We start from the raw sequence: 16,214 nt of genomic DNA, 5'->3' as shown, positions 1-16,214 counted from the left end.
GTTTCTTCTAAGTAGTCCAATTTATTGGTGTAGTCTTTTTTGATCCTATCTATTTTGTGTGGTAGCAGTTGTAATGTCTTTTTCATACTTTTATTTATTTTTGTCCTCTGTCTTTTTTTGCTGATGGAGCCTGCAATGCATTTAGTAGGAACTGCCTCTTTTTGTTGCCCTCCAAGTGTCCTAGCTGCTGCTTTTTCAGGCTCTTCCTTCAGGCTCTTCCTTCCTCACAGTCACCAGTCCCCGCGAGTCTTGCAGCACATCGTGGCATACTGAATATGGCGAGAAAGAAGTCGGTTTGCTTGTCAGTGTCTTTGTTGCCCAGCTAGGGAAGCCGGTTGCTCACTCAGGTACTCTCACATTCTCCCAGTGGAGAAATCACAGGCTAAGGAAGTCTCCTTTGGCACTGAGCTGTGACACCTTGGAGGAGAGGTGGTAGGTAGTAAAATAAAACTGTTCTTAACCTCATCAGTGTGTCCATCTTGTATTTGTCTCTGCTCCAGTGATGTGCTGGTACTTCTCAGTGGACTCCCAGAGTTTCACAAAGGCAGTGTTGTCTGTTGGTGATTGCACAGATCATTCTGAATATGCAGGAACCTTAGACTATGGCTTGCTTTTCTAATTCCTTAGTGGTGTCTTTGGAAGAGATAAAGCTTTAATTTTAAAAAGTTCAACACATGAATTTTTCTTTTGTGTTAGTCTTTACCTACTCTAAGCTTATGAAGATTTTTCTCTATATTTTATTGTAGAAGCTTTATAATTTTAGCTTTTATTTTTAGTCAGGGATTCATTTCAAGTTAAAGTTTGCTGTATGGTGTGAGGTAGAAGTTGAACTTCAGTATTTTCCATAGAATATCCAGTAATTTCAACATCATTCATTGAAAGAGTCTCTTTTTCTTATTAAATTTTGACACCTTTGCAAAAAGTCAGTTGACTCTATACATCAATTTCTGAGCTCTCTATTGACCTATTTGTCTATGCTTAGGCCAGTACTGCGCTGTCCTGATTGGTGCAGTTTTATAGTAAATCTAGGAATCAGGTGATGTCATTCCTCCAGTCATTACTCTAGTTTTGTTCTTCTAAGAAGATTTGGGGATAGTGTAGGTTTTTGCATTTGCATGTCAGTTTTACAATCAGCTGGTGAATTTCTTTAAAAAAATTGGTTGATTTATTGGTTTCCTATTGCTGCTGTTCCAAACTACCAAAAACGTAGTGGCTTTAAATAACAGGATTTATTATCTTACATTTTTGGAGATTGGAAATCCAAAATGGATATCTCTGAGAAAATCACAAGGTGTTGGTAGGGTTGCATTATTTTCTGGAGGCTCTAGGAAGAATTCATTTTCTTGCACTTTCCATTTCTAGGGGCTGCCGTGGTCACTGGCATATGGATTCCTCCACTCTTCAAGCTAGGAATGGCCAGTCTAGCCTTTCTCACATTGATCACTCTGATATTGACTCTTCTGCATCCTTTTTCCTTCATTTAAGGATGCTTCTGGTTGTATTGGGTCCATCCATAGAATTCAGAACACTCTCCGTACTTTAAGGTTTCTGATTAGCAGCCTTAACCATCTGAAACTTTAACTCTTTCTTACTGCATCACATACAATAGTCACAAGTTCAAAGGGATAGAATGAGGAGTTATCTGGGGGAGCCATTATTCTGCCTACTTAGTTGGAGATGTTTTGAATCTGGAGATCAGTTTGGGGAAAATTAACATTATAACAATATTGTGTCTTCCAATCGATGAACATGGTCTAGCTCCATATTTATTTAGGCCTTCTTTGAGTTCTCTTAGTGATGTTTAGTAGTTTCCAAAGTAGAGGCCTTGTACATCATTCATTTAAATTTATTCTATTTAAAATGCTATTGTAACTGGTATTATTTTACACTTTCAATTTTCAATTGTTTATTGCTCATATAGAAATACAATTCGGTTTAAATTTTCACCTTTCATCGAGCCACCATTCAACTTCACTTATTAATTCTTGTTACAGTCTCTCCTACAGTTTTAAATTGAGTTTGTATTTATCTTGTTCCTGAATTCAGGAGGAAACTATTCATTATTTCATTATTAAACATAGTTAGTTCAAGCTTTTTTTTGTGACTAGTCTTTAGTAAATTAATTAAGCACACTGCAACAGAGAATCTGGCTGACACTGACATCCAATCTTCATCTTGACAACCATTAATATAGAGATGAAATGCTGGTATCTTTACATTTCACTTTCTAGAAAAGAATACTTCAGAGAACAGTCTCTATCTGCCTCCCCCTTTAAATTCTTACATGAATATATCTAATAGTTTTCACTTTCTAGCCCTTATAGTACAAGAAACCAGACAGTGGGATGCTAAAGTGGATTCTGAGTACGAATCAACAACATATTTCAAATACTGGTAACAATTTTTCTTTAGTCTGTTGGTTCTTGGATATTTGACACTTTCATTGATCTCTTGCTTGACTGCATTAATGCTGAAAAATTTAAGAAATTACATGAGATATTACATGAGCTACTATCTGAGCTATTTCATATCAGAAAAGTTCTGTTTCTTTCATATATAAAAGACAATTTACTTGGACATAGGATTATTTGCTAGTGAGTTTTTTTATTGCAGACTTTCAGTGGGCATTTCATGTCCTACACTTAAAATATCTTTTTTACTTTATGTTTGGGAACACATGTAAGAATTAAAGATTTTAAAATTTAATAAAAAAAAAAAAAAGAAAGAAAAAAAAATTCTAAAAATAAAAAAAAAAAATAAAGTAAAGACGTTACTTTCAACATCTTTGCTTTCATCAAAGTCACTATATCTATTTCTTTCTTTGCACCTGCAGTTTTGGCACTACACTACAAAATGTTAACCCACAAAAATATAAAGTGAAAGTGAAGTCGCTCAGTCATGTTTGACCCTCAGCGACCCCATGGATTGCAGCCTTCCAGGCTCCTCCATAAAGAGTACATGAAATGCTGGACTAACCCAAATTTCTGAGCATCCTATTCTAGATTTTCTAATTTTATAGGGCACTTGTTTTCAATCTTGTCTGAGCACTAATCTTTAGGCAAATATAATTCCATTTCTTTGGGAGGTGGCATAGCTGTGTCGGAGAAGGCAATGACACCTCACTCCAGTACTCTTGCCTGGAAAATCCCATGGATAGAGGAGCCTGGTAGCCTGCAGTCCATGGGGTGGCAAAGAGTCAGACAGGACTGAACAACTTCACTTTCACTTTTCACTTTAATGCATTGGAGAAGGAAATGGCAACCCACTCCAGTGTTCTTGCCTGGAGAATCCCAGGGACGGGAAGGCCTGGTGGGCTGCTGTCTCTGGGGTCGCACAGAGTCGGACACGACTAAAGCAACTTAGCTGCAGCAGCATCATAGCTGTGTGGCTTAAAAAAAATCCTATAGATGATTCCATTATATATCATCTTTTAAAAATGACATCAGAATAAATCTTGCTAAGAGAAAATGAATTTGTTGATAAAATGGTTTTACCTTCTTAGAGACACCTTTGTCTCTTAAACATAAGTACAGGAGATTCTCAGATTATAATTTCCTGATTTTTCAACCATTGATCTATACATTTAATTGTAGATAAGCACTTAGCATATTGATAACATACTCTGTAGCATGAAATTAAAATATTTCTTCCAAGTTAGGAAAATTGTTTATTGATTCATCTAATGATATTTCTGTAAAATCTGTCAAGAGATTTTTATTCTCTGATGTATCTCCAGTATCTATTTTAGTAGTGATAAAAAGTAGGGACTCACTTAATATTTGTTGAAGACTGTAATTGCATACTTTCTCATATTAAAATAATTATATACAGATGGCTAACAAGCATGTGAAAAGATGCTCAACATCACTCAGTATCAGACAAATGCAAATCAAAACCACAGTGAGGTACCATCTCATGCCAGTCAGAATGGCTGCTATCAAAAAGTCTACAGACAATAAATGCTGAAGAGAGTGTGGAGAAAAGGGAACACTCTTACACTGTTGGTGGGAATGCAAACTAGTACAGCCACTATAGAGAACACTGTGGAGATTCCTTAAAAAACTGGAAATAGAACTGCCTTATGACCCAGCAATCCCACTCCTGGGCATATACATCGAGGAAACTAGAATTGAAAACGACATGTGTACCCCAATGTTCATTGCAGCACTGTTTACAATAGCTAGGATACAGAAGCAACCCAGAAGTCCATGGGCAGAGGAATGGATAAGAAAGCTGTGGTACATATACACAGTGGAATATTACTCAACCATTAAAGGAATGCGTTTGAATCAGTTCTAATGAGGTGGATGAAACTGGAACCTATTATACAGAGTGAAGTAAGTCAGAAAGAAAACCACCAATACAGCATATTAACACATATATATGGACTTTAGAAAGATGGTAATGATGACCCTATATGTGAGACAGCGAAAGAGACACAGAGATAAAGAACAGTCTTTTGGACTCTGTGGTAGAAGGCGAGGGTGGGATGATTTGAGAGAATAGCATTGAAACATGTATATTATCATATGTGAAACAGATCATCAGTCCAGGTTTGATGCATGAGACAGGGCGCGCAGGACCAGTGCACTGGGATGACCCTGAGGGATGGGATGGGGAGGGAGATGGGAGGAGAGTTCAGGATGTATAGGAACACATGTACACCCATGGCTGATTCATGTGAATGTATGGCAAAAACCACCACAATATTGTAAAGTAATTAGCCTCCAATTAAAATAAATTAATTACAAAATATAGAAAATATTCATTGAAAGATAGGCAAATCTCTGCATATACTGCAAAGATAAATAAGAACATCTTTTGTTTTTAATTGGGCTTGATATTGGACAAAGTGTGTATATATGTATTTGACTTGCAGTTGCTGTTACTCTGTAGAATCCATCACTATTCAAGTATTGAGTATCACAGCATCTTCAAATTTAACCTATTTATGATATGTTTTTTGCTTAACAAATGAGGGAAAGCTCAGTTAGTAAAGAATCCGCCTGCAATGCAGGAGACCCCAGTTTGATCCCTGGGCTGGGAAGATCCCCTGGAGGAGGCAAAGGCTACCCACTCCTGTATTCTGGCCTGGAGAATTCCATGGACTATATAATCCATGGGGTCACAAAGAGTTGGACATGACTGAATGACTTTCACTTCACTCAGTTATTTAAGAAATTTATTTATTTATTTGGCTACATTGGACAGCTTGTGGGATCTTAGTTCCCCAGCTAGGGATCGAACCCACACCTACAGCAATGAAAGTGCAGACTCTTAACCACTGGCCTGCGGGGAATTCCAAGAATGATTTTAAATGAAACCAATCATAGTCAAGATGACATTTCATCTTCCCTGTATGTTTGTGAATCTCTGAATTTGAAAAATGTATGTTTAGATTACAGTCTTAAAAAAAGAGAGATGTTAAAGCTGTTAGGTCTAACTCAGTAAAATAACCATACCTTAAAGCGTTTCTCATTATTTGAATCCTGCAGCTGTAGCAAATAATTTGTTAAATTGCTATATGCAGAACAAACGTATATAAATCTAAGTACTACATCTGTACATCTTTTAATTTACTATAGCTTAATGCTTAACTAATTTAAAATAAGGAATCAAATATATTTGACACAGTAGACGATACAGGTTGCATGTGGACACTCAGCCACATTAACAACTTGGAGAAAAAAAATTAAAAAATGGCAATGTTATAATGAATTCTCAGGTGAACTTTTTTTCAGTTATGAAACATCTATTTTGAATTTGTAAATATTTTAACTGTTTTATTAAAGCGTGTAATAAACTATTCTTTGAAACCTGTTGGGCAGAATGAAAATTTAAAGCCATAATGGCAAAAGAGGGCGTACCGATTGTAAAATAAACAAATAATAACAGCTATTGATTTTTTTGTATCTTTCATAATATAATTTTCTTACAATGCAATAAAACCACTAAATTTATATATCCAAAAAAAAAAAAAAAAGAGAGATGTTGAAAGTATTGATCACTCATCTGCTGTGTGAAGAACCTTAATATCTGTTTCCCACTCTGGATTTCTTAGTCCACCACTCCTCAAGTTGCAATGGTTAGTTTAGTTAGTAGGGTTGCTTTTGTTTGGAACATTAAAGCACTATGGATTTAATGGTCTGATTAAATCTAAGGATTTCCTTGTCTGAACCAACCATTATAAACTGGCTGGGTGGTTAATTAGATCCAATCAGAGAAAAATATGGAGATGATCTTAGGAAAAGGGACTATGGAATAAAAGCTATTATATTGTGTTCTATCTTTCCACCCTGAGAATAATTGAGTTTAGCAATTATGTTTTTATTGGGCATATTTTAGGTATTTGTTAACCTTACAAAAAGAGAAGTGTGATGGATAAAGGATAGTTCATGGGTATGATATCTAAGAAAGTTGGTAATTTGATTTCTAGATATTTTTAAAGCCCTGGGGATTGGTGACCCACAAAAGTAATTAAACATCATTATGATGCAGGTCAAGGTGAGGCATTCAGGAATTTCCTAGGATATGTTCTGCGAATGCTTGGCATAGTCTGTTTATCTCATCTTTACTTGTCCTTCATTAAAAATAAAAACAAGCATTTAAATGAATGCTGAAAAGTTAATCTAGAAGAAAAATTTGAACACTGAAAGATTTATGATCACAGGAAATTTAAAAAATAATTTCAATTAATTTATGTATTTTGTTGCTGAGAAGAATAATAGTCAAAAGACTTGCAAAGGAACAAATATAATACACTACTGTAAAATTCTGGATGAGAAGAACAATGGAAATACAGCTTCAAGAAGAAATTTCCAACTGTTGAAGAGCTTGTTAATATATTCAAAAAAGATTTTTAAGACATTTAAAAACCTTTTATTACAGATACTTTCTAAGATGTACAAAAATAGAGTGAATAATACTATAACCCCATGGATCCATCATCTAGTTTTAAAAATTATCATCATATGGCTGTCTTGTGGTATGTTAAGAAAAACCCACAATATTATCATATTAAGTTAACTGATTTTTTGTTTTATTTAAAAATTTTTATTTTTTGAGGTTACATTGGTTTATAACATTATATAAGTTTCATGTGTACAATATTACATTTTGACTTTTATATACACTACAAAAGTGTAGTTTCTATTCATCAGTTGATACTCCTTTACCCATTTTACCTTTCCCTTCTGGTAACCACCACTCTATTCTCTGGATCTATGTGTCTATTTTTGTTTGGTTTGGTTTCTTCATTTATTTTTATTTATTTATTCATTTTTTTATTCTACATACATGTGAAATCTTACAGTATAAGTTTTTCAACATTTGACTTATTTTACTTAGCATTACACCTTTAAGGTTCATTCATATTGTTGTAAGTGGCAAGATTTCATCTTTTTTATGGCTAAGTAGTATTCAGTCATATATTTATACATTTTCTTTATCCATTCATCCCTTGTTTGTGTATCTTGACTATTGTAAATAATGCTGTGATGAACAGAGGGTTACATATATCTTCTCAAATTACTATTTTAATATTCTCAGATAAATATTCAGAAGTTGAATAACTGAAACATATGGTATTTCTATTCTTAGTTTTAAAAGGAATCTCCATTCTGTTTTCCATAGTGGCTGTACCAATATATATTCTCACCAACAATATATGAGGGTTTCCTTTTCTCCACATCCTCTTCAATACTTGTTACTTAAGGCCTTTTCGATAATATGCACACTAATGGCTATGAGATGATATCTCTTTGTGGTTTTTATTTGCATCTTTCTGATAACTAGTGACTAGTTAAACATCTTTTCTTGTACCTATTGGCCATATGTTTGTCTTCTTTGGAAAAATGTCTATTCAGATACTCTGACCTTTAAAAATTTTTTAAATTTATTTTAATTGGAGGCTAATTACTTTACAATATTGTGGTGGTTTTTGCCAAACATTGACATGGATCAGCCATGAGTACACATGTGTCCCTCCATCCTGAACCCCCCTCCCGTCTCCCTCCCACCCCATCCCTCTGTCTTGTCCCAGAGCACCAGCTTTGAGTGCCCTGCTTCATAGATCAAACTTGCACTGGTACTCTGACAATTTTTTAATCGGGTTTTATTGTTGTTGCTGTTGTTAAGTTGTATGAGTTCTTTATATATTTTGCAAATATATATAGGATTTGCAAACATCTTCCATTTGCCAGGTTGTCTTTTACTTTAGTTGATTTCTTTTGCTGTGCAGAATCGTTTTGGTTTGATGTAGTCCCATCTTTACTTTTGCTTTTGTTTTCCTTGCCTGAGGTCACATATCCAGAAAAATATTGCTAAGACCAATGTTACAGAACATACTGCCTATGCTTTCTTCTAGTAGTGTTATGGTTTCTGGTGTTATGTTGACTCTTTAAGTCATTTTGAGTTGATTTCTTGTATGGTGTAAGATAGTGGTCTAGTTTCTTTGCATGTTGATGTGCAGGTTTCCCAACAACATTTATTTTTTAAGTTAAAAAAATTTATTCATTTATTTATTGAAGTATAGTTGATTTACAATGTTGTGTTAGCCATACACAAAAATAAACTCAAAATGGATTAAAGATCTAAACGTAAGACCAGAAACTATAAAACTCCTAGAGGAAGACATAGGCAAAACACTCTCCAACATAAATCACAGCAGGATCCTCTATGATCCACCTCCCAGAATACTGGAAATAAAAGCAAAAATAAACAAATGGGATCTAATTAAAATTAAAAGCTTCTACACAACAAAGGAAACTATAAGCAAGGTGAAAAGACAGCATTTGGAATGGGAGAAAATAATAGCAAATGAAGCAACTGACAAACAACTAATCTCAAAAATATACAAGCAACTCCTGCAGCTCAATTCCAGAAAAATAAATGACACAACCAAAAAATGGGCCAAAGAACTAAATAGACATTTCTCCAAAGAAGACATACGGATGGCTAACAAACATGAAAAGATGCTCAACATCACTCATTATCAGAGAAATGCAAATCAAGACCACAATGAGGTATCATTTCACACCAGTCAGAATGGCTGCGATCCAAAAGTCTACAAGCAATAAATGCTGGAGAAGGTGTGGAGAAAAGGGAACCCTCTTACACTGTTGGTGGGAATGCAAACTAGTACAGCCACTATGGAGAACAGTGTGGACATTCCTTCAAAAACTGGAAATAGAACTGCCTTATGACCCAGCAATCCCACTGCTGGGCATACACACTGAGGAAACCAGAACTGAAAGAGACACATGTACCCCAATGTTCATCGCAGCACTGTTTATAATAGCCAGGACATGGAAGCAACCTAGATATCCATCTGCAGATGAATGGATAAGAAAGCCATGGTACATATACACAATGGAGTATTACTTAGCCATTAAAAAGAATACATTTGAATCAGTTCTAATGAGGTGGATGAAACTGGAGCCAATTATACAGAGTGAAGTAAGGCAGGAAGAAAAACACCAATGCAGTATACTAACACATATATATGGAATTTAGAAAGATGGTAATGATGACCCTGTATGCAAGACAGCAAAAGAGACACAGATGTATAGAACAGACTTTTGGACTTTGTGTGAGAGGGAGAGGGTGGGATGATTTGGCAGAATGGCATTGAAACATGAATACTATCATGTAAGAAACGAATCGCCAGTCTGGGTTCGATGCAGGATACAGGATTCTTGGGGCTGGTGCACTGGGATGACCCAGGGAGATGATATGGGGAGGGAGGTGGGAGGGGGGTTCAGGATTGGGAACTCATGTACACCTGTGGCGGATTCATGTCAATGTATGGCAAAACCAATACAGTATTGTAAAGTAAAAAATATAAAAAAAAAAACAAAAAAACAATGTTGTGTTAGTTTCTGGTATATAGCAATGCAATTCAGAATATATATATATATACACACACATACATATTCTTTTCCATTATGTTTTATTACAGGATATGGAAAATAGGTCCCTGTGCTATACAGTAGGACCTTGTTGTTTATCTGTTTTATATATATACTAGTTTTATATATATACTAGTTATATATACTAGTTTTTTTCTGGTAATTCCAAACTTGTAGTTTATCCCTCTCCCATTCCCTTTCCTCTCTGGTAGCCAAAGTTTGTTTTCTTTGTCTGTGAGTCTGTTTCTGTTTTGTAAATAAGTTCATCTGTATCTTGTTTTAGCTTCCACATATAAGTCCTATTTTATGGAGTTTGTCTTTTTCTGTCTGACTTTACTTAGTATGGTAATCTCTAGGTTTATCCATGTTGTTGCAAATGGCATCATTTCATTCTTTTTTATGGCTGAGTGCCCAACACCATTTATTGAAGAGATGATCTTTTTTATTTGAGATTTTTATTATTTCTTGAGGTAGGCCTATATTGCCATAAACTTCCCTCTCAAAACTACTTTTTCTGTATCCCAGTGATTTTGATCTGTAATATTTTCATTTTTGTGTGTCTTCAGATATTTTTTGCTTTCTTCTTTGATTTCTTTATTGACCAAGTAGTTGTTCAGTAGCATGTTTTTCAGTCTCCACATATTTGTGTGATATTTTCAGCTTTCTTCTTGTAGTTGTTTCCAGTTTCATACCATTATGATCACAAAAGATGCTGGATATGATTTCAGTCTTCTTATTTATTGAGACTTGTGTCACAGCATATGGTCTATTCTTAAGCATTTTACATGTACACCTGAAAAGAATGTGTATTATTCTGAATTTGGATTAAATGTTCTGTATAAATCTATTGAATCAACAGGTCTAATATTTCATTTAAGGCTGCCCTTTCCCTATTTTCTTTCGTCTGGATGATCTACCCGTGGCTGTAAGTGGGATGTTAATGTTCCCTACTATTATTGTGGTCCTATCAATTTCTCTCTTTAAATCTGTTAATAATTGCTTTATATATTTTGGTGTTGCTATGTTAGGTTCATATATATAAGTAACTATCATGTCTTCTTGTAAATCGTCCCCTTTATCATTCTATAATGTTGATCTCTGTCTCTTTTTTTTTTTTTTTTTGCTTGAAGTCTATTTTATCTGATGTCATAAGTATGGCTACACTGTTTTCTTTTGGCTGCCATTTGCTTACAGTATCATCCTTCATCCCTTCACTTCGAGTCTATATTTGTCTGTAGGGTTGAGGTGAATCTCCTGGAGGCATCATATAGTTAGATCCTATTTTGTAATGTTTCCAGATGCTCTGCATCTTTTGATTGGTAAATTCAAGCCATTTATATTTAGGGTGATTACTGATAAATAAGGATTCAGTACTGCTGTTTTATTTTTTGTTTTCTGCTTGCTCTGTATCTCTCTTGTTTATTTTCCCCTATGTTTCTGCCTGCCATTTTGGTTTACTTTTTTTCCTCTTGTTAAATGTAATGGGTGGGGTGGCCAGACTATGTAAATCAGGATCACATAATTTACATTTTATGTACTGGTGAACTTTTTTATAGGCTGGTGAACTGTTTTTGAAGGTAACTCTAAAACATGTAGTAGATGGACAATAAGAACACTGACAATATCCTATATCATGTTAAATATATTTTATGTGAGTCATCACATTGTTCTGCCCGGGAAAGTAAAATTATCTAGTGACTCTTTTCTACAGTTCAAGAATTATGAACTGATAGAGGAGGAAATACTATATATTTGGGTTGATTACAATTTTAAATTATGGAGTCTGTTAGAGAAACCCACTCCAGTGTTCTTGCCTGGAGAATCCCAGGGACGAGGGAGCCTGGTGGGCTGCTGTCTATGGGATTGCACAGGGTCGGACACGACTGAAGCGACTTAGCAGCAGCAGCAGGAGAGAAAGGTATTGCATAGAATATATCAAAGTTTAATTCAAAAGTATCACAATAGTTTCATAATAAGTTTCATAATATATATAAAACTAAAAAGTTATATCAAAATAAATGAAGATATTTATTCATCATATGAAACTCCACTACATACAAATTTACAAATCTATATTTCTAAAAAAATCACGTAAATTCTACTGTCCACAGATCTCCCCAAAAGCCTAACTAATCTCAAACTAGCCATACTCTTCTTTCCATTGAGATGGATAATCATGAACAAAATGTTTTATAAATAAATAAGAAATGAATATGACTGTGTTGTCATCTTTAAAATCGTTTTTTGGTGTCTTCTCACTTCCTCGTAACATTATAAAGATGTAACAGACTTAAAAAACAGAGATCTTTTACTCATGCTGTTAATGATCAAATTTCATTGAAAAAAAGTGAATTGTTTCAAGTGGTGCTTATGACAAATTACTACCTTGTAGATTGCATTGTCTGCACAAAAGAAGTATATATGTTTGAATGGTATCATAGAGATTTAGTGCAGAAAACCATTAGCATATTATTATTTTATATACAACTCATAACATATATGAAGCTATTCATTCAGGTCTGTATTTCTATAGATCTAAGCATTAGCATTGAAAATACATAACTAGATAACCAGAACAGTTTTTGATGGGGCTTCAGTTCAGTTCAGTTGTCGCTCAGTCATGTCCAACTCTTTGTGACCCCAATAAATTAAATGCATTCAAGTTTATGTTTACATTCTCTCTGTGTTACATTACAAGCAAAAATAAAAATTTCTACGACTTGTTTTTCCTGGAGATATGCCAAAGATTAGAGGCATAACAGGCTTCTCAGATGGCTCAGTGGTAAAAAATCTGCCTGCCAGGCTTCGAAATCCTTGGGTTGGGAAGATCCCCTGGAGTAGGAAATGGCAACCCACTTCAGTGTTCCTGCCTGGAGAATTCCATGGACACAGGAGCCTGCCAGAGTGCAGTCTGTGGGATTGTAGAAAGTCGATGTGACTGAGCATGCATATAGAGGCATGAAAGAGCTAAGTAGGATGGTTGTAATATTGTTTGTATCCAAAAAGGTTTGTATACAAAAATTATTATATTAATTGACCTTTGTGATCTAGGGATTACTTGCCTCACTAAAAATGAAAGACAACTAGAAAATATTTTATTGCCTTATCCATGCTAATTTTTTTCTATGACTTCCAGTTTCTCCTTGATTTTGTAGATTTGTGGTCAACTCTTATCAGCTTCTTCAGTGCATCTTTCATGTACTTATTCCTTAAGGTATAAATGAGAGGGTTGAGACTTGGAGTGATGATAGTGTAAAAGAGGGTGAGGAACTTACCCCGGTCCTTGGAGGCATTGTTACCTGGTTGCAGGTACATGTAGATAATAGTTCCGTAGAAGATGGACACTACGGTGAGATGAGACCCACAGGTATTAACTGCTTTTCTCTGGCCTGCTTTTGACTTCATTCTCAGCACAGCTTTGGCAATGTAGCCATAGGATATAAGAATGAGGATGAGTGGTGTAAGGACAATGACAATGCCTAAAGCAAAAACAGACATTTCAACTGCTGTGGTGTCTATGCAGGCTATCTTGACCATAGCTGGCAACTCACACAAGAAATGATCCAGAAGGTTGTTTCCACATCTAGGCAAATTCAGGGTGAGTGTACATAATACCAGAGAATTGGCCAGACTAATACTCCAGACTGTGATAACCATCTTGAGGCATAAATGTGGGTTCATGATGACCAAATAATGCAAAGGCTTACAGATAGCTGTAAAACGATCATAGGACATAACAGCTAGGAGAAGGCACTCGATGGAGCCAAACCACATGTAAACATAGAGCTGAATGACACAGCCCACATAGCTGATGGTCTTATCATGTCCCCACAAGTTAACCAGCATCTGGGGTACGATGCTGGTTGTGAAACATAGATCTAGGAGAGATAAATTCTGGAGGAAAAAGTACATTGGTGTGTGGAGATGGGAATCCAGGAGAGATGCAAGAATGATGGCTGTGTTACCGACCAAGGTAATTAAGTAGAAGACAGTGACAACTCCTGACAGGACCATCTCCAGTTTGGGATGGTCAGAGAAGCCAAGCAGAATGAAGCCATGTAGAGAAGTGTAATTTCTCTGGTCCATAATCCTTCAGTGTCAAATCCAAGAGAAGAGAAGGTGGGGAAGGTGAAGGAAGATGAGGATGAATGGGAGGAGGAGGAAGAAAAGGAGAAAGGAAAGGAAGAGGAGAAACTTGTCAACAAAGACTGTCTGAATAATTTAAAGAAATATAGAACTAAACAAAGGTAGCAAATTTATGTTACTAGTAAATATTACAGCCAAGTAATCTGATATTTGTTGTAGATTCTTTTATGGTGATGAGTTTAATATATTATTATATTAAACTTAGGGAGTTTTACTAAGGGTCTGAATTTTCATAGGTGTAAATTTGAAAGTTTGGAATAGATTTTCTTCTATGATTATTTATAATTTTCATTGACTATGTACAGTGAACATGCTATTTTACTTGGTCAGTGGATTCACCTATATGATATAATTATTTGGCTAATGTTAGAACGAGGAAGAGTATTCCTTTTTTTGCATATCCTAGTGAATAATACCTTTGGTCTTCCAGTTTAATATGCAGGAGATCTGGCTTTTATCCTTGGCACATTTATCTCTCTCATCCCCAATACCTAACATCACCAAAACTTGTAAGTTTTAATGCAAAAATATATTTTAATTGTCCCCTCACTCTAAAAACTTACATGATCAGTGCCCTAGTCCAAATCATTGTCATCTCTATTCTAGATTCTGGCAATAATCTTTATTCCTTACTTCTAGTTTTATGCCTTTACATTTTTACAAGATTAAATAAAATCACATTATCCATGTGCCCAAACCTAGCCAGTCATTTTCCATTACATTTAGGAAATATTCTAATTCCTTAAGATGGCCTAGATGAACCTGCACAAGGCCTCATTCTTATTTCACAGATCACTTTACACATATTGACTACTAGCCTTCTCTCACTTTGACAAGTCAGATTCATTCCTATCTGAAGCCCTGGGAACCCTTCTCCTTTTCTGGACTCCTATTTATTCTGCAAGTTCTGCTCATTCTTTTAACTACCTCTTGAATTTTCATTGCTTAAAGAGAGATTGCTTGAACTCATAATCTCTTTTTGGTTGATATCATGTTTAGAGAGATTTACAGAGGGCCAGTGTAGTGTGGAGTGACAGCACAGGCGGAGAGAGTTTGTTTATATTTCTGCAAATTATTTAGCTGTGCAATCTCAGACAAGTTACATCACACTTCTGGGCTCAGTTTTCTCATCTGTAAAAATGGGGACAAAAATCATTTGGAGTTGGGGTGAAGATTGAATGAGTGTAAAGTTTTTAGAACAATGCTTGGAATGTAGGGTGTCTCATTAACCATTAGTTACTACAGTTATTCTAATAAGAAATTATAATCATGCACCATGTGAGTAAATGTTTAACAACTCCCCCCATCTAAGCAGTGGTCTATAATACCTAATGCAGTTCACCTAAGTATGTATATGTTTATATATATATATATATCCCCTTGTGTATACATAATTTTTGAATAAAAAATTTCACACTATGAATAATGATGAAAAATCATTGAAAGTGATTTCACCTCATGAAAGTGAAAGTGAAGTGAAAGTGTTAGTTGCCCAGTCGTGTCCTACTCTTAGTGAGCCTGCCAGACTCCTCTGTCCATGGAATTTGCCAGGCAAGCATACTGGAGTGGGTTGCTATTTTCTACTCCAGGGAATATTCCTGACTCAGGGATTGAACTCAAGTCTCCTGCATTGGCAGGCAGATTCAATCACTTTGTTAGTAAGCACTTTTTATTTTTTAATAAGTGATAAATTCTTAGGCTTCTATTTTATGATTGTCTAAATAGGATGATAGAAGGTGGCAGATGAATGGAAAAGATTTTCATTTAATCTATATAGTTGCAAATAACATTTATTTAGTTTGGTGAAAGATAATTGAAAATATTAGTTTCTATTCAAAGGAGTAGTAAACTCATCATAATTTAGTAGTGTGATACAGATAGATTTCCTTTAGACATGCATGAGCATATCAGAGCTGTCAAAACTTTTAACAGTCAAACAGATTATCAATAGTCCACCTACATTTTTCCCTACCACTGGGTATAAAAAGATCACTTCTCAACAAGTAACATCCAGAACTCTTCCATTAAAAATGACTAAAAGAAAATACATGACTGAAAAATAGGTTAAATATCACACTGATTTGCCTCTCTCTCTCTGTATAGATATAGTAGAAAAAGTTGTGCTTTCTTTGTTTGCTATACACTTCAAATATATTTCTT

The 16,214-nt window shown here is 35.1% G+C and overlaps 1 protein-coding gene across 1 annotated transcript; it reads right to left on the bottom strand.

Moving 5' to 3' along the window:
• Positions 1-13,031: 13,031 nt before the first annotated feature.
• LOC138069444 (olfactory receptor 2W1-like) lies at positions 13,032-13,994 on the bottom strand. The gene has a single exon (XM_068960740.1). It carries the CDS (start codon positions 13,992-13,994, stop codon positions 13,032-13,034), a length of 963 nt encoding a protein of 320 aa, XP_068816841.1.
• Between the last annotated feature and the right edge of the window lie 2,220 nt (positions 13,995-16,214).

Source organism: Capricornis sumatraensis, chromosome 22, assembly GCF_032405125.1.
Source record: "Capricornis sumatraensis isolate serow.1 chromosome 22, serow.2, whole genome shotgun sequence".
Classification (NCBI taxonomy): Eukaryota; Metazoa; Chordata; class Mammalia; order Artiodactyla; family Bovidae; genus Capricornis; species Capricornis sumatraensis.
The sequence above is the reverse complement of the archived record's forward strand: the minus strand, read 5'-3'. Positions and strand labels throughout refer to the sequence as shown.